Source organism: Sceloporus occidentalis, unplaced genomic scaffold (genome assembly GCF_023333645.1).
Source record: "Sceloporus occidentalis isolate IW3139 unplaced genomic scaffold, rSceOcc1.0.p SCAF_2, whole genome shotgun sequence".
Lineage (NCBI taxonomy): Eukaryota > Metazoa > Chordata > Lepidosauria > Squamata > Phrynosomatidae > Sceloporus > Sceloporus occidentalis.
In genome coordinates, this window is record NW_028316982.1 from 23,785,778 (window position 1) to 23,809,508 (window position 23,731).

General features: G+C 39.5%; 1 protein-coding gene across 1 annotated transcript in view; it reads left to right on the forward strand.

Moving 5' to 3' along the window:
• Window positions 1-23,731, forward strand: part of LOC149318048 (maltase-glucoamylase-like) — a 184,447-nt gene that overhangs the window by 145,267 nt on the left and 15,449 nt on the right. The window contains exons 72-85 of the mRNA XM_089507700.1: window positions 2,012-2,166; window positions 4,960-5,128; window positions 6,166-6,262; window positions 6,367-6,479; window positions 7,217-7,342; window positions 10,018-10,146; window positions 11,474-11,584; window positions 11,798-11,860; window positions 14,229-14,345; window positions 15,586-15,670; window positions 17,730-17,868; window positions 18,145-18,278; window positions 23,389-23,423; window positions 23,524-23,640. Of these exons, the coding sequence (XP_089363826.1) occupies window positions 2,012-2,166; window positions 4,960-5,128; window positions 6,166-6,262; window positions 6,367-6,479; window positions 7,217-7,342; window positions 10,018-10,146; window positions 11,474-11,584; window positions 11,798-11,860; window positions 14,229-14,345; window positions 15,586-15,670; window positions 17,730-17,868; window positions 18,145-18,278; window positions 23,389-23,423; window positions 23,524-23,640 (1,590 nt within the window). The remainder of the gene's footprint in view (window positions 1-2,011; window positions 2,167-4,959; window positions 5,129-6,165; window positions 6,263-6,366; window positions 6,480-7,216; window positions 7,343-10,017; window positions 10,147-11,473; window positions 11,585-11,797; window positions 11,861-14,228; window positions 14,346-15,585; window positions 15,671-17,729; window positions 17,869-18,144; window positions 18,279-23,388; window positions 23,424-23,523; window positions 23,641-23,731) is intronic.

The window sequence follows — 23,731 nt, forward strand, 5'->3', positions numbered from 1 at the left end:
AATGTTTGAAATTTTTGAAGTGCGAGTGCCTTGTATGATATGCTTTCTTTCATACATTCTCCTAATCCATCTATTTTGTGTATAGATTTCCTCCAGCAGTTTTTTTAAATATTGTAAATATTATGCATGAATTTTTTGATCTAATAATTTCATCATTGCATCCAAGGAAATGAAAATATCTGAAGTATAATTTTGCTCAATGAAGATGTGTTTCATAAATTGTGAATTCGATCATCTGTTGTGAACCACACAAATTGTTTACCCATTCTTAATTCTCCTTACCAATTTTTTTAAAATCCTGTTGTACAAAAGCAGCTGAATTAAGAAATCTGGTTTATTTTATTTTAATTTATTTTTTAAAAAAATCTGAAATTTATTTATTTATTTATTTATTTATTTATTTATTTATTTATGTTAGTTGTCATAGCTGTTTTTATGACAAAATATTAGAATATAAATCTTTTAAAAACAATAAATAAATAAGGAAATTACAGTGAACTCTTGGGGTTTGGTTCCAGGACCCCCATGGATAACAAAATCTGGATACTCAAATCCCATTGAATATAATGTCATAGCAAAATGGTGTGCCTTATATAAAATGGAAAATCAGGGTTTGCTATGTGGAATGTATACTTTTTTTTTTGGGGGGGGGGATATTTTCAATCTATGGATGCTTGAATCTATGGATAAAAAAAACCCGTGGATAAGGAGGGCTGACTGTAATAAGCAATGGTTTGAGAAACTGAAAATATTTCCCAGAATACAATTGAAAAAAATTGCAAAATAACACCCAGCAACCATTTCTAGCTGCTTCTGGCAGAACTGGATTCCCAGTGGGCATTTATCATCCCCCTCAGTGCTCAGCTGAATTCTAGGATTTAAATTAATTTTACACTGGTAATTCTGGGTGACATCCAACAGGTTTGGCCAGTAGCAAATGAACTGAATTTGTACAACCTGCAACATCTCCTAAAACAATGCAACTCAAAGTTGTGGTTTATGAACTGGTGCCAGCCCTTGAGCAGTTGGTCTCTGGCAAGTTCCCAATAAATAAATGGATGATAATAAAGTGATACAAATATGAGTGATACCCCACCATGAAATAAAGAGACCAGACACGTAAATTGGATGAATAAAGGGCCATTTATTTGACCTATATCCTATTTAAGCTAAGCACTTGAACTTCAACCTTAAACATCAAACTGTGAGAGAATGATTAAAGTGAAAGCCTGGTGTCAATCCTAGACCTCCTCTTCAGCATACCCTTTGGGCACAAACACCAAACTCTGAGGTAAATCCGATGATTTGGATTGCATCCTCAGCCAGTCCTAGGGAGGTAAACATAAGGCACTCTCCCCAAATTCCCTCAAATTTGTAAGGTTGAGCAAAACCCCCATGTCTACCCCAAAGGCAGGTTCTCTCACACCTACACGTCCCTTGACATGTGCAAGCTGATCAATAGTCCAACCTTTCACCACAAAGGGGTGCCAATGGTGCGTTCCAAACAATTATTTAACTCCATATGGGCCAGTGAAACCTATTTATCAGCCACCCTTAGCGAATTTCCAGTCCCTTTATACAGTATGGGGTAGGCAAAAACAAAAAAACAAAAAAAACAAAAAAAAAAAAACTGAGAAAAGGGGAGAAAATTCCTACTCTGCCCTGAAGTGACCAACAAAGTTCACACTGCATTTAGGGCAGGAGGGTGGGCTGCATCATCTAAAAGAGGCAGGATGGGGGGGGGCGTACCATCCTTATATATTGACTCTGCCCTCCATCATGTGCCTCAGCTTGGTCTGTTAGACCATGCTTCCATTTAAAAATACTGGTCTCATTATGGAGGGTATCAAAACCCCACCCTCCCTCAATGGCTCTGCCAATCGTCCTAATGTGAATACTGGTCCCTGGCAATATAGAATAGAATAATGAAATGACTTGTAAGATCAGAAGGTTAATGTGGTCATATGGTACATTTCACTACTATTGAAAAGCAGCACCATCTTCTCCTTAGATCTATGATCCCAACCAGAAAAGATATGAAGTTCCAGTCCCACTGTTCACTCCAAATGTTCCTGGAAGTACAGAAGCTGATCGGCAATATGAGGTGGAAATTGTGGATAATCCATTTGGCATACGGATACGACGCAAAAGCACAGGAACTATTATGCAAGTGAATTTTTTACTTTCATTTTAGCACTCATAATTCGAAAAAAGAAACAGGTGACATTATCCAAAAATATTTCCCAGGTGTATCATCCACAGAAAAATCACAAATATACCTTTCTAGCATTTTTTTCCATACCAAATTAGAGCTATACTATATTAGTCTAATTTATTTGAGCTTATTGCCCATTGTTATGAAAACTTCCATGGAGATTCCCTCAAGTTCAAGCCATGATTTATTTTTCTGAAAGATGCAAACTTTAAAAAATCCCAGTGTCAAGAATCTTCAGATAGATGCTGTAAAATTAAATATTAGATTTTTCAACTTTTTTAAATCTTAGTAAATAAAAAGATTATAAACTATAATTATAATGTTGTCTGGTAAGGCACAAAAGAAGTTATGAGAAGGTGGAGTAAACTGGGTTTAGCGTGGATGAGCAAAATTTCAACACTGGAAATGAATAGTCTTCCAAGGTTACTTTTTCTGTTCCAAAACGTATCAATTATATTAAATGAAACACCTATAAAATGTGGCAGTGGGGCATATTTGTATTTATCTGGTCAGGGAAAAAACAGAAAATGAAGACAGTTCAAGATGATATAAACAGAGGAGTTATGGCAGTGCCAAATTTCAAACTATATTGCTTGTTGTCTGGGTTGGATCTCAGACTAGGTAAGGTTGAAAAAGACAAGAATGTAATAATTGGATGGAGCAAACAATAGATATGGATGGCATGCTTATGTATTTTATTATAAAATATTCTATTTTTCAACTTATTTTATATTAGTAAATAAAAGGATTATAAAACATTATTAAAGGTCTATGTAGATAATAGAACAGGTGTTCTAACATAATTTACCAAATTGTAAATTAGATAATTAACAGCATTTTATGGTTTAAATGCTTACATTTTACATTTTTTCTTTACACACATATCTTTCAAATATAATCCTTTAGGGAAGGGCATGTTCCATCTTGTCTGAAGGAAGCGGCTGTTAAGCCGCTTCTGAAAAAACCTTCCCTGGACCCCCTGGATATGAACAACTACAGGCCTGTTTCTTTGCTGCCATTTTTGGGCAAGGTAATCGAGAGGGCGGTTGCTCTTCAGCTCCAAGCTGTCTTGGATGAAACCGATTATCTAGACCCATTTCAAACTGGCTTCAGGACAGGCTTTGGGGTTGAGACTGCCATGGTTGCCTTGACTGACGATCTGCGTCTGAGCATCGACAGGGGTAGTGTGACCCAGTTGGTGCTCTTAGACCTCTCAGCGGCTTTCGATACGATAGATCACAGCATCCTCCTGGACCGCTTGGGGGGATTAGGTATCGGAGGCACTGCATTGCAGTGATTCCGGTCCTACCTCTCAGGCAGGTCCCAGAGGGTGCTGTTTGGGGACAGTAGCTCCAGAAAGAGGGAGCTCCTTTGTGGAGTCCCTCAGGGAGCTATTTTGTCCCCAATGTTGTTTAACATCTATATGAAGCCGCTGGGTGAGATCATACGGAGTTATGGTGCTGGGTGCTATCAGTACGCTGATGACACCCAAATCTATTTCTCCATGTCTCGTTCGTCGGCCTCGAATTCTAATGGCATTTCTTCTCTCAATGAATGTCTTCGGGCGGTAATGGACTGGATGAGGAAAAACAGATTGAAGCTGAATCTGAACAAGACGGAGGTGCTCAAGGTAGCGGCCCCGAAACCAAGAATTGGGTTGCAACCACCAGTCCTGGACGGGGTCACACTCTCCTCTAGTGACTGCGTTCGCAGTCTGGGGGTGCTCCTTGACTCGTCGCTCCTGATGATAGATCAGGTTAATGCGACGGTCAGGAGCGCCTGTTATCAGCTTCGGCTGATATGACAGCTGCGCCCTTTTCTGGAAGTAAGGGATCTCGAGACAGTTGTGCACGCCCTGGTAACCTCACGCCTTGACTTCTGTAATGCGCTCTACATGGGGCTACCCTTGTGCCTGGTTCAGAAACTACAGCTGGTTCAAAACATGGCAGCCAGGCTTGTGTCAGGAACATCCAGAAGGGACCATATCACTCCGGTTTTGAGGTCCCTCCACTGGCTGCCTATTGGTTTCCGGGCCCAGTACAAGGTGTTGGTTATTACCTTTAAAGCCCTAAATGGCTTGGGTCCAAGCTATCTCAGAGACCGCCTCTTCCCATACAATCCTCCCCGCGCTCTCCGGTCCTCTGGGAGGAACTTGTTGCAGCCTCAAAAATCGAGGCTTGCGGCGACCTCCCGGAGGGCTTTCTCTGTTGTCGCCCCTAGGCTCTGGAACGGCCTGCCGGATGAGATCCGTCAATTAACATCTTTGGACAGCTTCAAAAAGGCTGTCAAGACGGATCTCTTCAGGCAGGCCTTCCCAGACTGAAATATCCCGGCCTCAGGATCTTAGGATTTCCCCCTCCTCCGTAATGTCTCCAAAGCCCCCTTTTCTTTAGAACTGAAGTTGCAGTGGTTTATTGGTTGGTATTATTTTGTTTAATTTATTGTTATTTTAACTAGTTATTGTGGTTTTAAATTAGATATCTTGTTTAATAACTTTTTAAGGGGGGAGGGAAATAAATTGTTTTTATGCTGTATGTTATTTTAATGCTGTAAACCCCCCGGATTGGTTCGCCACAGGGCGGTATATAAATAAAAATTTATTATTATTATTATTATTATTATTATTATTATATTCTGCAATGGTTTAGCATTGATATTATTATTCTTTCTGAGACAAAACTGGTCAGCTAGTTTTGTGAGCTTTATGAAATGTACAGTATGAATTATCCGTTCTTCTCCTTTAGCTGGAATTCTCAAGTCCCAGGCTTCACCTTCAGTGACATGTTCATTCAGATTGCTACACGCCTGCCATCACAGTATGTGTATGGGTTTGGAGAAACTGAACATACTCAGTTTCGGAGAGATATGAACTGGCAGACATGGGGAATGTTCACCAAAGATCAACCTCCTGGTGTAAGTAAAGTTCAAAGTTAACTTTTCAGGAGTTTTCTAGTTATGGACACCCATGTTCCACCTGGGAAAGTAAGATGATGAGTTTGCTCGTATTTTCTTTCTTACACAATTAGAACTATCCAATAGGATTTCCTTTACAACCTTTATTTCATAGCCAAACAATGATTGTTTTGATAATTCCAGCATAAACAAAGCACTGCTCAAAGATTAATATGGCCTAATTGTAAAAGACATTTTCTAAGATGGTAGTACACATGCTGGTAATCTCAAGACTGGACTTTTGCAATGCACTGTACATTGGGCTGCTTCTGTACCAGGTTTGGAAACTTCAGTTAGTTCAAAATACAGCAGTCAGATTGATTACTGGAACATCAAGGAGTGATCATATTACACCAATATTAAAATCACTCTGCTGGCTGACAATTAGTTTCCAGACAATATACATAATGTTGGTAATTACGTCCAAAGCTCTACATGGTTTGGATATAGGTTGTCTACAGGATTGACTCCTCCCATATAATCTGCTCTGTATACTCAAGCCCCGGCGGACATGTACTTCAGTCAGAGAGGACAAAGTTGGCAATTGTCAGCCAGAGGACTTTGTATTAAGCTGTCCTTAGATTGTGTAATCACCTGCGGAGGAGTTTCGACAGCTTAATTCGCTGTCCGAATTTGAAACAGCATTGACAAACAGTCTTTTCTGGCAGGCTTACCCAGATCATTTTTAAATGATGAATTTAAATGATGAATTTTAAATATTTTAAAATGTGTATGACTCATTTGTCCCTTTAAACTGTTGCATATTTTAATTATTTGTTGCTGTTCACTGCCTTGATCCATGGGGAGAGGTGGGTAATAAATAAACATTTTGTTGTTGTTGTTGTTGTTGTTATGAGATCATTTATATGTACTGATTCAAGGAGCTTTTTCTATAATTATTAACAATGAATAATGAGAAAATGTGTAGATTTCCAAGCAAAGAAAGGAAATACGCTTGCATGTATGTATGAATTTATTTATTTATTTATTTTGTACAGTACAAGCTCAATTCTTATGGTTTTCACCCCTTCTACATGGGACTAGAAAAAGATGGAAATGCTCATGGAGTTCTTTTGCTGAATAGTAATGCTATGGGTAAAAGAAAAACATTAATTTATTACACTCACAATTTCATATATTGCTGATACTTTGGGTGACATCATGATTCATTCCATACTCTGTCTTCTGGATTTTTTCAGATGTTACCTTCCAACCAACTCCTGCCCTGACATATCGTACAATTGGAGGAATTCTGGACTTTTACATGGTTTTGGGTCCAACTCCAGAAGAGGTTGTTCAAGAATATACCAGAGTAAGACAGACATAATATTTTAACAGTGTGTCCAAATCCAGTTAAGTGAGATTTCAACCCCAATGCCCCCCCCCCCCCCAAAGAGCCAAATAAATTGCTTGGTGGTGTCTTTTGGTGCAGAGCATCCTCCATCTGGAGTTTCTAGTTTTTGCACAGAGACTACTTTGCCAACATCAAAATGGGCTGCTTATCCAGTGGAATCTGCTTTCACTTTTGCACCCCAAGGGGAAAGCACTTCTTTATACTCTGTGGGCCTTGGAAACCTTCCAGACCCAGATTTCTCAAAGGACAAATGGATGTTCTGGGAGGAAAGGAAATGAAGTTGTTTTATTCTGATTTTTGGCCCTTATGTAAAATCAGAGGTGGGCAGTTCTTGATTTCTTTCTTATCATTTTTTAATGCCCAAACATTGGTCCTCCAAGTGTTTGGAACTTCAGTTCCCAGAATTCGTAATTAACAAAGGTGGCTGGCAGCTCTGGAGTCCAAAATACCTGGAGGACCAAAGTTTGGGAATCACTCAATTAATACATCAACTTGTTCCTTCAATTAATACATCATGATCACTCATTTCAAATGGAGTTGGCTGCATTTTATGTGGAAGATGCATATGCCCATTAGGAAAGCTTCTTGCCCATTTATATTAATCTTCCAATTTTGTTGGATTAGAGTTGTATAATTGATTGCATCCTCCAACATTTCCTTTCTGATTTCTTTTCTTTTAAATTTGCTATTTGTAGCTTATTGGACGACCAGTCATGCCACCCTATTGGGCTTTGGGATTCCAGCTCTGCCGCTATGGATACAAAAATACTTCACAAGTTGCTGATCTGTATAAAGCGATGAGAATAGCTCAAATACCCTATGTAAGTACCCTATATTATTGCAGATTCTGTGCAGGTTTCTTGCAGCAATGTTCCAGTGCGGTTTTTACTCCAGTTAATAGTGGCTTAGTGGTTAAGATGCCAATTCTGATAACTGGAAGATCAGAATGTTGGCAGTTCAAGGCCTGAGGGCTGCATGATGGCATGAGGTCCTGTCACTAGTCCCAGCTTCTGCCAACCTGGCAGTTCAAAAGCCTGCAAATGCAAGTAGATAAATAGGTACCATTTTGGTAGGAAGATAACAGCTTTTGGTGCAGTCATGCTGGCCACATGACCACTGGAGTCGTCTTTGGACAATGCTGGGTCTTTGGCTTAGTAATGGAGATGAGCTCCTCCCCCTACAATTGGTTACGACTAGACATTCATGTCAAGGGACTACTTTTCCGTTTTAAAGAGGAAATATTAATTACCACAAGCATAGTAGAATTTGATATCATTTCAAACATTTTTTAAATGAAAATTTAAAAATTATTTAAGCAATGAAAACAACAAAAATAACAATGATAACAAAAACAATATCATTTTATTGTTTTTTGCCTCCCTGAACATAATATAAATCATCTATATATCAAAACAGCTATACTCTGGTTTCTCTTCAGATCGTATAAATAGAAACTAATTAGAAATATGCAGAATATTTATACAGTAGTAGCGGGATGATGATGGCGATGATGACGATGATGATGATGATTCCTAGGCTCCTAGGCTCCTTGGTATTGCTCATGTGCCTAGGAAGAAACAGCCAATTAACAAGTAGAGGCACCTTAAAAATTACATTTAATGAAGGCATTAGGGAGGACCTAGACAGAATCTAGGTGACTGAAGTTTTGGATTCTAGACCTTGCACATACGTCTGTGCACAACATGTTGAATACAAAGAAACAGTTTTGCATAAACAAGGTGTGTTTCACTCGCAGAAGAACTGTTTTATACTTCACTGTATAGTTTTGTACATAGCAAATGAAACTAAATCCATACAGTAGGCCCTTGATATCTCCTGGGATTTGGTTTCAGGGGCCAAACACACACAATCTTTGTATTATGTTCCCTTCTCAAACTAGTAAAATGGCATCCTTTATATAAAAATGCAAAATCAAGGTTTATTTTTTGGATTTTTCATTATGAATATTTTTGAACCATGGTTGTTTGAATCTGTGGATGCATAACCCATTAATACAGAGTACGGACAGTACTTGTCTTCCCCTTGTGCATTAACATGTCCATAGAGAAATGTAAGAAATGTGGTAAAATTTACTTTTTATTACAGCATATAACTCTAATATGATCTTGCACACCTTTTTTGTAGAACAGTTTGAATTAATCTTTACATGTTTCTAAACAATTCAATGGTATTTTAATACAGGGCTATAGAAATAAATTGAAAGACTAAATTGAAAGTTAAATTTCTTAATCTTCTACAGCCCTTTGTTCATAAGTATTAGATTGATCTTAGTAAAATGGCACTCATGAATGAATGGTAATGTGAGATAAGGAACATTTCCTCATATGCACTAATAACAAAGAAAGAAACCAATGTGATTTACAGAGTAATATTTTTTGTCAGTGAAGTTGCCATGCAATTGTGATTGTCAATTTTTTAAAACCAATAAGCTTAACTGCAGTATACAGTGCCTATAATTAATAATCTAGTTGGGAATATACTATTTTGGTCTCTTGGATAGCATCTACCTTGTTCCAATTGACAGCAACAAGAGTCAACTCCTGTTTATTAAGATATATAACATATTTTTACTATTCAATCTTATGTTGTGTATCTGGCCGGCATGTTTTGCTTCCTGCTTTGATAGCTGTGAGATTTATAGTTGTTACCTGTTATACCAATGCATATGTAAGTTACATTTATAACAGTAAATATATACAGAGACTGACCTATTAAAATAGACAACTCCCATACAAGTTCATGTGTGATAACTGTGGATGGATTACTGTTTTTAACTGTATCAACCAGTAGGTCATCCATTTCAAGGGCAAAGCAGATGAGCATGAAGGAGCGGCCTCTGGCTGCTCCATGTGTGATCTAACCCCAGTCAGCCCCAGGACTGCAGCAACTGGATGGCCGGCTCTTAAAGTGGGCCTCTGCCACTGTCCCAAGTGGGCTGCCGGCAAGGAGTGGTTTCTCACCGCTCCTTTTGCCGGTGGCTTTGGGCTGCCTTAAGCAGCCTCAGAGCTGCTTCCAGCTGCATTGGGGGTACATGTCATCTGCACCCCATTCCTTGAAGCAAAAAGAAGCCACTTTATTTGGCCCGTCTGCTTCAGGCCCACATCTATAGCATGGATTGCAGTAACTATAGATGGGTGACTATATTTAATTGGATTAGTTACTGGGTTATCTATTTCTGTTTTCAGTTTGGGGGAAAAATACTGTTGTTGTTGTCTTGCTTCCAGAATCCCACAGGCAACAGGGCCCTTATACATGCTACCCACTGGATTTGGGGAGCTGTAGTCCAACATTTAGCATCTCAAAGCTCTGTTTCTGAAATGTCAAAAGGTGTTTTTATTTTTTTCTGAACAATTGAGATGTTTGTGAAACAAATACTACAACTCCACCATAGTGTTGTTCCAAATCTCTCTGTGTGTGTGTGTGCGTGTGTCTGTGTGTGTGTCTGTGTGACTTCGCTATTTTTATTTTAACACAGGATGTACAGTATACAGACATTGATTACATGGAAAGGAAGCTAGACTTCACTCTAAGCAAAAGCTTCAGTGACCTTCCTGATTTTGTCAGACAAATACAATCAGAGGGTTCAAGATTCATCATAATCCTGGTTAGTGGATCATCCTTTCTTTGGTTTTCATGGCAATACAATGTCATATGATACATATTGCATTCCCAATAATAGCAGCCTTATTATTTTTCTGTATTTCAACACACCCCTTCTTGTGACCTTCACATGTCTATATTAACCACCCTTGGCTGTCCAACTGTCTCCATACAAGAATCCTCCAATTTTTGGTTTGATACTTCTTATTCATAGAACTGTCTCCCCACAACTAGCTCCTTTATTTTTTTAAAGTCCAACCAAAATGTACCCAAAATGTAGGATGCCTTTGGATAGTTCCTTCCTCCCTATAACCTACTTTAATCAAAGAAAAGTAGATGTAGTTGAAATAATAATATATTTTTCCACTCCTTTCTCACTTCTCATTTTCTTCAGTTCCTCTATTCTTTCCTTGTCTCTGGGCCAGAGCAGATGAGCAGGAAGGAGCAGCCTGAGTCTGCTCTGGCCAGAAGTGGATCGGGACTTTGCTGACAGCATGGCCCGCTCCAAATCGGCCTGTGACCATGCGATCCAACCCGCACTGGCAGGTGCCAGATTATTCTGGCTTCTTTTTGCTCTGGTCCAAAGGACTGGACCATGGTGTTGGCACTGCTTTGGGTCACTTTGAAGGTGTGCATCATTTGACTGCCACACCTCCAAAGCAGCCAGAAGCTGCCTCATTTGGCCCATGTATTCCAGGCCTCTGTTTCTGATCCCAAGCTTTTGACAAGAGGCTATGTTTTACTTGTTCTTTGTAAGCAAATGGTCCCATGTGAATTGTGTGTGTGTGTGTGCATATATATGGATGCACACATGTTTATGCACATGCACATACACACACAAGGTGTTACTGTACTGCTAACTCTGAATAAGGATTTGTCTAACTCAACAGGTTGTTGGATATCTTCTCCTAATGTTAGATTCCCATAGTTCAGAGATAGTTATTTTCTTGTCCTGGGAATCTCTTAGGAGTGCAAGAACTGCCAAACTCACAAACAAATTCAAGAACCAGAAGTAGCAGTGCTGAAACAAATGAACAATAAAAAAGTGAAACAAAACAGAAATGGGGGGAGGGCAGTTGGGAAGCCATAAAGCTAGATTTACCTGTCCATTAATTAAGGTGATCCTCCTTATAGTGCTTATTGATGTATAGTAAAGAATGGTATTTCATTGATAGTCTATTTGTTTACATTGCATTTGATGTTTTAATTTTCTATGTGTTTTTGACCTGTTAATTTATTTGATTCTTTTTATTTTAAAAATAGAATGAATGGATGGATAAAAAGAAAGGCATACCTACTGGAAATGTAAAACTGTGTTATTTTCATTATAGGATCCAGCTATTTCAGGCAATGAAACTGAACCATATGAAACTTTTACCAAAGGAGTGCAGAACAATGTTTTTGTGACATGGCCCAATAGCACAGACATCGTCTGGGCAAAGGTACTATTGCAAATTGTCATCACGTTCAATGTTACTTCCAAAACACGATTTGATTATATAGAGGTGCTGAGTAGAAGGATGAGAGATGTGCAGAAGCATATTTCTATATGTCATTCTGCCTCAAATTAACTCTTCAGAATATTAAAAGTATTATGTTTCAATGAGCTGTTTTGTGTATCTCATGTTTTCCTTGTCTTTTCCCCCTCCAATTAGGTGTGGCCAGATTATCCCAATGTAACATATGATGAAAACTCAAGTTTGGAAGAACAACTTGCGGTATGTACATTTTGAACCTATCACACTGATTTCCTTCAACATTGTCTCTTAGTACAACATTTTAACCATGTCAGCTTGAGTTGAGTGCTCACCAAGGGAAATTTCTTCCAATAAATTAATCATTTGGGATGTAATTTTGTTGGACCATGTCTTCCCATATCAAACTTTTTGAGATTAGATTTCATTGGATGTCTGATCCTCCAGCAAGTTTCTCTCGCCCCTATAGACACATCTGATGGGAATACAGGAGATGACCTTTTAAGTGACAGTTTCTAGGCCCTGTCACCCCCTTCCTAGCAAACCTGGACAGGTTCTTCTGTTGTTTTGTCATAGATAGATAGATAGATAGATAGATAGATAGATAGATAGATAGTGCTTTTCATAGTGCCCTGTTCTATTTTTGCTTTGTGCTTTTAAATGGATATCTTCTAAATCTTTTTTAATTCTATAGATAAACTAACTGCATTTTAACAATAACTTTTCTTATGTTTTACCTATATCCACCAACTTTAATTTTTGAATGCCACGTTGATTCCCAGCAAAAGAAAGGGTAGAAATAATTTTAAAAGTAACAACAGTAGTTCAACAAATCATGAAAAGAATAGCATTCTGTGCTTTCCTGGGTGTGCCTGTCTCCTTTTTCTTCACTTTATGTGTACCCCACACTTTCCCAAAACTGGGAATCAAGGCATCTGACAAATTATAAAGAGCACTATATAGTTTACATACCTAAAGGCACCAGATTCTGTCTAATCTTGGAAGCTAAGCAGGGACAGCCTGGTTAATACTCTGATGGGGGACTGTCAAGGTATACCCAGTGCTGTAGGCTGTATATCAGAGGGAGGAACTCGCAAAACCACCAGAGTATGTCTTGCCTAAGAAAACCCTTTGAAATTCCTGGAATCACCAAAAGTCAATAGGTGGCTTTAAGGCACATACACAAACAGACTAAAACATGAAAAGATCAACATTAAAATAAAATTAAAGTATTGACAATGTTAAAGCAATAAATTATACAATTAGAAATTATACAAAGCAGTTAAAACAGTATAATTAGTAACAGAACACCCTCTCAAAAGCCCTTTCTTTGAAAACCTTGTGTTCTAAACACTATCAGGGGAAAAAAGTAATTCTCTGCCAACATAAGGACAGCAAAGATGGGACATTCTGGTCTTTTTAGGAAGGGTAGTCTAGAGCCTGGGGCAGCTATAAAAAGGACCTTCTCTCACATTCCAACTGGTCTTGTCTGCAAAGATGAAGGGACCAGTGAAGGACCTTTTCTGAGGATTTCAGGATGTAGGCAGACTGCATATGATCTATGACACAACATGTAACTAAGCCATATAGGCTTTCTTGGTCACAACCAGCATTTTGAATTGTGCCTGGAAACAGATAGGTAGTTAGTGGAGCTATTGCAACAAGGTGGTTACATGTTCTTTGTAACCCTCCCCTTTTAACGCTAGCTGCAACTCTCAGTACCAGCTGAATTTCTGACCACCTTTGAATGGCAGCCCTATGTAAACTGTGTTTGAGTACTCTAAATGGGATGCAATAAAGGTATATGTCACCATGAGCAGATCAAGCACCTCCTGAACTGGGCACTGCAGAAACCTCCAAGGCTGAGTCCAAGTATACCCTGCATAGTGTAACTATGTATAAAGCACAGGTTGAATTCATATTCCCTTATCTGCTTTTCAACTGTCTAGGAACAATTTTATCTTGCTTGAATGAAGCTTCAAACCCAAACCCTTAGAGACTTCAAAAGTCAGTGGCCATAGAAGTGAACATGAATCCCCAATACTACTTTCTAAGCTTGTCTCTCCAAAAAGCAAGAGTCACTGGAAAACAATACCTCCAAGACCCATCCAAGTGAAGTGGTCCAAAGAAGTGGTCCAGAGTAATATCATACTTCATGTTACTGAAAGTCACTAAGAGGCCTAGCATAACTAAGAAGGACACATTTCCCCAATCCAATTCCTGCCAGATGTCATCTACCACAGCGTCCCAAGCCAATTCTCTCCATAATCAACCAGAAACCAGACCAAAATGGATGAAGAAATTCATTTCATCCATGATCTCTTGAAGCTGGGAGCCAATCACAGACTCTAGACCCTTGCCCTGTTTTACAGGGTATGGAGGATGATTAGAACAAGAGTGTCAATTAAGTCCTAATTTGTACAAATTTCTTTGAGTGGCAAAATTTATCTCAGCTATTTTAGTGTATAATTTTAATCTACTACAATATATTAAGTTTCTAACTAAGTTTAGAATTGAATCGTGTTTTGTAAACCACTTGATGTGAAAGAAGTGTGAAACTTATAGATTTGAAATTTTAAAAATATTATTTTCCTTTCTGTGTCATTATCAGTGCTGCCGAGCTGATGTTGCTTTCCCAGATTTCTTCCGTACTTCCACCTCAGAGTGGTGGCAAGAAGAAATACAAAATTATCATGCCAATGTTCTGCAGTTCGATGGACTATGGACTGTAAGTGTCATGCAGTATTCTTTTCTTTGTTTGTGTGTTAGTAAACAATATATTTATTTTATATATCTATAACAAATTGCAGAATGTATGATCCTACAGAGTATACAAGATAATTTAAATTCCACAAAGCACAATAAAACAGTGGGGTGGGGAGAAGAGCAATTATCAGTTGAAACCAATTAGAAACATGTACATAGTGGTCCCAGCCATTGCCAATTTTAAACCAAGGTAAACAAGTGATTTTCCAGGGCCCACTCAAAGGCACATCATGATGGAATCGATGGATATAAGTTACCACAGAATTTCATGGGGGTAGAAATCAGAGAAATAGCCATGTTAGTCTAGAACAGGGGTAGGCAACCTTTTTGAGCCAGGGGCTGGGTTGCTGTCCCTCAGACAGCTGGGGGGCCAAACTCAAAATGGCGCCCAGAGCCATAGGTTGCAGACCCCTGGTCTAGAATATCAGTATGAAAAGGGGTCTTGTATGTTCCTTGCACCTCAACATTCATCGTTAAAACTGACCTTGCCACCTCATTGCCATACCCATAAGTTTTGCATTTCTATGGCTATTCATACATTCTGATTAAAAAGGTCTTTCTTGGGCATCACTTCACTCCATGCATTTAAGGAAGTTGATCTTGTAGATTACTGCATTACACTCTTATCATGCTGCTATTCCATTTTTACCACTCTGGCTGCCTCCTATTCAGTTCAGAGGCTTTTAGTTCAGTAAGGCCAAAGAGCTCTGGCTGAGAATTCTAAATGCCCCTTCTTAAACTGCAAATCCCAGAATGCAACAGGAGGCAGCCAGAGCAATTATAGTGCAATAGCAGCACTATAAGAGTGTAGTGCGGTAATCTACCCCGTCTATGAAAGCTTGTGCTAAAACTTCTTTTGCACAGTTAGTCCCAAAGGTACTACATGATCCCTTTGCAACAGAATTCCAGAAAAAGAATACTACTACCTGAGATTTACTAGGATTTTTTTAAAATGAGATTATTGATGTGTTTGTTTTAAGAATGTATGCTGAGGTTAATGCACTTGTGGTGTTTTCTGGGCTGCTGTGGCAGACAGGCATGTCTATAGAAATAAACAAATAAATGCATTCAAATCTTGAAATGTTGATTATATAATTTCTCACTGTCTCAACTGAGTTATCAACCATCCACTTACAGTAAGTTCCTAATTTGTAAATGTTCTTAATTTCTTCATATTTTTGTCCTTCAAAAAAATAACATAGGACATGAATGAACCATCCAACTTCATTGATGGGGCTATTGGTGGCTGCAGAAATGCAGAACTAAATCATCCTCCATATATGCCAGGTAAAATAATATAGATAGAAACTAGTCCCGTTTATTGTTGTGTTGTTGTTGTGTGCCTTCATGTCATTTCCAACTTATGGTGTCTCTAAGATAAACCTATCTTGAGGTTTTCTTGGCAAGAGCTGTTCAGAGGAGGTTTGCCATAAGTCAGGCTGAGGGTTGCCATAAGTCAGAAATTACTTGAAGGCACACACCAACAATACCAAATATATTATGTCTCCCTTAGTTCATTTGCAAAATGAACTATCTGAAAATTCTCACACCTGGCTCAAGATGATGTCAAATTTCTTGGCTCATAAATGGACATTGAAATGGCCTGAGAAAACAAAAATCTGCATGTTTAGCCAACAGGAAGGAAAGATTGTCACATCCCTACTGGCAAAAAGTCTATAAATGTGGAAGTGTCCGGATAGTTTTGTAAATGTTCCTTAAGAGTTAGGGAACAATATTTTCTATAGACAAATGAGCTACGGGTAGAACTTTTTGGCCTCAATGAGTATTGTTATGCTTGGTGAAACACAAGCACTGGATGTACAAAACAAAAAAAACCCAACTTCATCTTAATACCAAGCATGGCCATAGGAATGTAATGGTCTGTCTTGTTGCCTTAGGACCTGGTAGCTTTTCATCATCATCACAGTGAATTCTGACCAATATGGAAGGATTGTAACAGCCCATTTCTTTGAGAGCTGAAGCTTAACAACAACAATAAAAAAGTCATAGAATAGGATAATGTTCCTAAACATACAAGCAGATCTAGCAAAAAAGGCCATGAAAGAAGAAATTCCATATTTATTCAAAATTGATATCTAAACTCAATCAAAATGTGTGGCAGGACCTGAGCTATTCATGAAAGAGAATCCTCAAATGTTACAGGACAGCTGCCGGTATCACCCGGCAGCTGTGTTGCCGCTGGTGGGAGCGCCAACGACTTTGGGGCTAGTTTGGGCCTTGGCGTGCCCCAGAATGCTTTGCAGGGGCGATCGAGGCCTCTGATTGGCTGCAGGCGGGGCCAGAGGAGGAACTTCCGGGGGGGCGCTCATGCCGGACTGGAGGACCTCTTGTTGGTTGCTACTTCCGGTCGTCTGAGGCAGCTGATTGGTGCTGCCTTGGGGGGGAGGAGCGACCTTGCTTGGCCCCGCCCTGGGCCTGGCCTATTTAAGGCTTCGTGGCCTGGCGATCAGGGCCATTTTCGCTCAGCTCCCCACCCTCCCTCCCTTGGGTTGGTGTTGCTAGTCACAACAGCATAGGCCAGGATCTGGGTTGGATGGTCTCCAGGGCTGCAGAGCCCTGGAGTGGGAGTCCTTAGGGACCTGGGTACGCTGAGCGGTTGCGTATGGCCATTGCGGGGGCCATTACGTTTTACGCATCCCAGTGACTAGGGGCTTGTGGGAATACGGTCAATCGGCTGGTTGCTATCCAGTGGTCCATAGCCCCTTGGTCTTCCCAACGGCAGGCCTAGTGCAGGCCTTGGGTATCGAGCAACTGGGGTGTTGGTCAATTTTGCTAGATCCTGACCTCATGCTGTGAACCAACTCTATGCTGTTTTTTGCTGCTTGCAATTAATAAAGTTGTGGCCTTTCTTCCAGCTATGCCTCTGTGTTTATTGTGGCAGCGCTCCTACAAGGCAATGTATTATGCACTTCTGTAAAGAGGAATGGTTCACATTTCTCAAAACGATTATGGGAGACTAGTGAACAGTTACAGGTAATAGTTACCTGGATAAATTTCTGCTTAAGAAAGCACTACCCCATGCTCAGTCTAAAGGTTCAAACACACATAGATATTAATTGTTAAATGAGCTGGGAATAAATAATGATAAAACCCATTGTGTTAGGCTGGAAATGGGAGACAAGGGATTCTCAAGGTTTTCCCTCCCTCTCCATGTATATGCCAGGTTGATCTTTGAAACATAGTAACACCATCAGTTTTTGTGAAGAAGAGAGCAATCATTCAGTCATACCCTGATAAAGAGAACATGAAGTACTACTTACTTTTCCAATTAATTCATTGCTACGAATTTCCATCTAACAATATCATCTTACTCTATCTGTGTTAGCCCTGGTATTAAGAGAAAGGGGACTGAGTCTTGTTACAGCATGCATGGAAAGTGAACACCAGCTTCCTGATGGGACACCTATGAGACACTATGATGTACATAACCTGTATGGATGGTCACAAGCAGAATCCACTTACTAGTAAGTTCTTTATATGATTTTATCTTCAAAAAATTATAATTTCCTCAGGAAAGTTACTGTCGTGTTAACATGGAAAACTGGAAGGAAATACAGAGTTGCTACTTGTAGCCACAACCACTAGTTACTACAACCTTTTAATTTCAACTACAGTGGACTCTTTAAGGCACATAATCTTGATTTAAGGTTAAACTAATGGAGTGTGTGTGTGTGTGTGTGTGTGTGTGTGTGTGTGTGTTTGTGTATTACTATCTGTGTGTCTTTTTATCTTTACCCCAGTGGAATGCGCAATGCCACAGGAGAACGTGGAATCATTATTACTCGATCAACATATCCATCCAGCGGTCGATGGGCAGGACATTGGCTCGGTGACAACTTTGCAAGATGGGATCAGCTTGAGAAATCAGTTATTGGTATGAAGCATCTTTTGTATTAAATATATGCTTTTTGCCAGGAAAATTTATTTCATCTTATTTATCAACTTATTCATTTCTTTATCAACTTGAAGGAATTGGACCCTAAATTAGATAAAAATTCACATACAGATTCCATGACATTTGGCACCTGATAGTTTTTTGTTTGGTTTGTTTGTTTAGAAATAAATAAATAAGTACATTTTGAATCAGTTGTTGGGACATTTCTCCCACATGTTGCCCAAAACATCCCTCATTTTCAGGCCTCCCTGGGCTATTTTTGTACCAGGAAGTGACTCAGCTTTCCAATCCACTTCCTGCCTGAGCCTAAAATAGCCTCCCTGCCATAAAAAAGTATGGAGAAATTGCCACTGGGGTTATTGGGGGCACATGAGCCATATTATTGTCTTGCAAAAAGGGGGAGCCCTTTGGGGTGACCATCCATGGTTCTCGGGGGGGGGGGGTTGTACTAGCCCCCAAATCCTGACTATTGCCTACTCTTAGGCAAAGTGGTGAGAGGTTTCCAGTATCTGTCTCCCTGGATATAGTTAAGATTTTATCTGCATCTGTGATGATCCCTGGGAGTCCAGCAGCCACCCAGCCACCCTATGCTTGGCTCTTGACCCCCAGGGGATCCCTTAAAACTTTCCCTTCTAGGATCTCCTACATCTCCCTTCCCGCTCCCTGCTGAGATGAATGAGACCCCTTGAGATCTTCTATCTCGCTGCCACCACCCCGTGAATCCAAACCAAACAACGTCTCTCTAGCACACACGGGGACTTGCTAGACGAATTTGTAGTTTCCTTTTCCTTGCTAACTTAAAGCAATCAGTAACCGAGCTAGGCACGTGCACAGGAGCAGAGAGAGACAGCAGATACTTTTAAAGAAAGATATTTATTTTAAAGAAATAGAATAGAATAAGAAGATATCATTCATGCAAAGCCCCTTGCCTTGCAGGTACAGAAAACACAGTTACAAAGTATTCATTTCAGGCAAGCTATTAGATAAACATAACAAAACCTAAAAGCTAACACATTTCCTAGCTACTCACACAGTGATGGGATTTGCAGTTCGTGTTGAGTTTCTGGATGCAGGGAGCTGGCCCTCCTTTGGGCTGAGTCCACCTGCATCACTTCTGCCTGCCTCAGTGCAGGCACACAGCTGGTTCCCACAACAACATGCCAAGATGGAGAACAAAGAAAGCATAGGGTTCCCCCCCAAGATGAGGAAGGGGAGAGACAAGGACCATATGGCCGCCAAGACCTTTTAAAAGTTTTTCATGGAATGTTCTTAAATCTTGCGGTCCTACTCTCTGATTGGTCAGTTAGACCTTACGTCAGCTATGATGTAGCTGCTCATTATCATGTGATGTCAGCTCTCATTAGCATGTGCCTCCCCCCAGATTAACCCTTTGTGGTCCAGGAGAAGTCCTCAAATGACTGGAGGGCCCAGTCATTACAGCATCTCTACCCAATTGAGTACAGAAGCATAACATGATTTGTCTGGTGCAATACTCCTACCCAGTGGTGTCACTAGGAGTGTGTGGAGGGTGGGGAACATACTAGGTGACACACATGAAGAGGGATGACTCCCAGCGAAGTGCATTCCCCTACCTGTGTGTGCCATTCTCCTCTGGAGTAAAGTAATATGTGGCACTGAGGGAAAGTGCCCAGCACATCCCCTCCCTGCCACACACCATTCTACTCAGGAGTAGTGTAGCATGCATGAGTATGCCCTTTTAGCCCCATCCCCAGCAGCCCACCCTTGCACCAGGTGACACCCCCAGAAAGTGACATCACTGCTCCTACCGCCTCTTTTCTTATTTGACTGAAGAGGACAGTGCTTATTACATGATGTAACATGATCTCTGTTAGACCTTGGTACTGTTATGAGCAGATGTAGCACTGAAACAATACCCAGGATTCCTAGCTTTCCTCTCTACTCTTGTTCATGCTGCAGCATCCATGGCCAACAATTATGGTAGCACCTATATCGGATCATTCTTGCCATTCCTCTGATATAGCCTGTCGTATGTCACTCAAAGTTTGCTTTGGGCTATCTGTCTATCTTGAATTTTTATCACACCTTTTTTCCAAATGGGATTCAAAGTGGCTTACCACAATTTAAAAAGTACAACTAAAACAGTGTTCCTAACATTTGGAGCCCAACTTATATTGCTAAATGTCTACAGGAGATTCAGCACATAACATAAATTCCCTGAATTATTTCTTATTAGAAAGAGACAGAGTGCACCAGTTTTGTCTAAACAAGCATATATATATTTTTCTAAGTAAACATATTTTTGATGATACATTAACCATTTTTCGAAAGCATCTATACCAAAATAATGTTTCCACGAAAGGTATCTGTACTATATATATTGTAGTTTTATACTTTTTTCTGTTGCTTTTAGTAGTTAGGAATATGAAGACAGTAAGTGTAAAGTAATGAAAAGCTTTTATTTCCACAAACATGGAAAATATAAGTACCTTATATATAATATTAACAGAACAATTCTGCAGCTAACCAGGTTGGGGGATGCTGTATGGAGGAGCTCCATCAATGAAGTATTCCATGTCTGTCCTAGAAATCCCAGTTAAGCCTGTGAGCTTTTCTGGCAGTAGGCCTCAAAATGGGGATTTTTCGATGTGGTCAGGGACAGGATAGATAACTTAGGTTCTCTACAGCCAGGGTTCCTTTGTTCACTAGAATGGCCCCAGGTCTTCTTTTCCTTTTACTATAGCCATTTGAAGATAATGTAACAACAGCTGTCTGACCCCTTTCATAACAGTTCATTGTTCATACTTTCCCACTGAAACAGGCATGAGTCACTACCTCTAATTGATTGAGGCTTCTTTGCCAATTGTGAGATAATCTGTATCTGTTTGGAGGTCAATCAGTTTTAGCAATTTATGGTCACTTGGAGTTCCATTTCATGAACTGCAATAAAGTACAAACAGGCAGAGTTAGCATTAACAGTGAACTTAAGCACTGTTAGAATCTCAGGATATTTGTATAGTCAGGCTCTCTGTTAGTCTTTTAGGGTATTTTTTTAAATTATATGCAATCACATATATGCAAACATAATTCCTCTTAGGAATAAACATAGACTTTTCCTTGTCTAGGGACATAGAACTATAGAGTTGGAAGAGTCCACAAGGGACATCCAGTCCAACCCCCTGAAGAAAGACACAGACAAAGCACTCCTGACAGACCTTGGAGTTATCGTACTGGCCCTGAAATGGGCCCAATGCATTCTAAATGTATGCAGGCGGGGGCGCGCACAGAACGGGATGGGGCCAAGAACCCCATTTTATCGCATGCTGGAATGCCACCTTTGCCGCTGGGCGTTCCAGTTGCGTCCCCGTTCCATCCCAGAGGGCGCCATTTCTGAGAACACTATAGAACGCACTGGGCCCGTTTCAGGGCCAGTACGATAAACTCCTATATTTCATTGTTACTACTGTATCACACATACATGTAATAAATGATTTCATTTGCAAGGAATTCAGTCTCTTAAAATACATAACACAGCCATTGATCAAATAAAGTCTCATCTGCTGAGGAACTGTGCATCTCTAAACAGGCATCTGGGGGAGGGGGGAGGCATCCAGAGGAATAATATCCCTGAGTATTCTTAAAAATATAAGCATCTGTTATATCTCTATCAACATCCATAACAAGCACCCATTATTCATAATAGGTGTAGGAAGCACATGTGGCCTATTTGACAGCAGAGATTCTCTCTTACCAGCATGGAATAGGCTGTTGTCAGTTAGGAACAGAGGTATTAACACAGAATATATAGCAGCCACATTAGCCTAGGAGGCTGATACTCTTTTCTTTGCCTGTTTTATATTCTTCTCAGCATTTTATGTCCAATCAGATTAGAGATGTTCATTAGCCCCTATTTATATAAACATTATTCTCTTCCAATCATTAGTGGTATCTTGTTCTTAGCTGCTTTTAATACAATCGCATCAACCATATGATAGCATTAGCCACTATCTTTTAATGCAGCACCCTTCTTGGGTTCTATTTTCTCATTAGTTTCTCATTATTTATAGTTAGACTGGCTTTAGGCCCAAAACTAGTCAATATCCATGCTGTTAATAATACACATACATTCCACAATACACAAAGGTTTCTGCTTTATATTTTCCGTTTTATAAACACTCTATTTACATTTCCCAGTCTTAAATTTTGCAAACTAATCCAAATCAGCATCTATATCACCAACTCTAAGTAAAACTAATCCTGCCTATTGGAGATTGGGAGGGAGAGAGGAAGTGAAAGTGCATCATAAAGGGTTTTGGGTTTTTTTTTAAAAAAAAGTATGTCAGTTCACATACATGCTTTTATAGGGCTTTGGAAGTGGTAAATAACTTGTCCCATATCCTAGTTTTCTCACTTGCTTGTGTTTACTTGTTTATTCTCCCTTTGTGGGAGTCAAGAAGTGTTCTCATACCAGGATAAGTTAACCAACAGTATCATCTTGTCAAGTGGGAAGAATTTTACCGTTTATGACTACAGACGTTTGGTGAATTGTATGAAACAATGCATATTAAATGAATTATACATTTTATGGGTTTTCCTCAACGTATTTCACTCAAAATCCTTTCGCTGATAATCTGTTGGTGTTTTATCTATGCATAATTTCCCTTATGCATATAGTTCTTTTTGTGTGTTTTTTTGGTTTGTTTGTTTGTTGTTGTTGTTTTGCTTTTTGCATTCAATTTAAGATTACAGTCAGTTACATACGTGATGTCATTGTACATCGTTTCACATTGTGTGTTCCACACTGTACAGTATTGCTCATTGTGTATTGCTCGCATGGTTGCATGTGGTTGCATATTGTCCATCACTGTGTGATCAGCACTTGGTTGTGCAATGTCACATTTCTGTACTGAGCTTGTATAGCACATCTGAGACATCTCATTGCTGCAGGATTTTGACTTTTGTTTTATGATACAATGAAGGAACAGCTGTTTGCACTTAGAATCTGTATTGAGTGAGAATACATGCAGGAAAATATTTGTTCTGTATAGTTTTCCTATATAACGTTTTAATTATTTCACAGTAACCCTGCTATTCTGTCTCATTTTAATAGGTATTATGGAATTCAGCCTCTTTGGAATCTCTTATGTAAGTTATGCTGTTTGAATCTAAAATTCTTTGAAACACCTTATAGTAATATAATCTGGCATAGGCTATTTTAACCTTTTTCATGTTTTGATATTTCTAGAGTGGTGCAGACATCTGTGGATTCTTCAATGATACAACCTATGAAATGTGTGCCCGTTGGATGCAGCTTGGAGCATTTTATACTTTCTCTAGAAATCATAACGTAATGGGAACTCGGGTATGTTAGCTCCTTTTGGCAGTGTTTTGCATACAGTAACGTAGTGATTTTAAATTGTTTGGTAATCTTCTAAGAAAGAATGGAAAGTTGC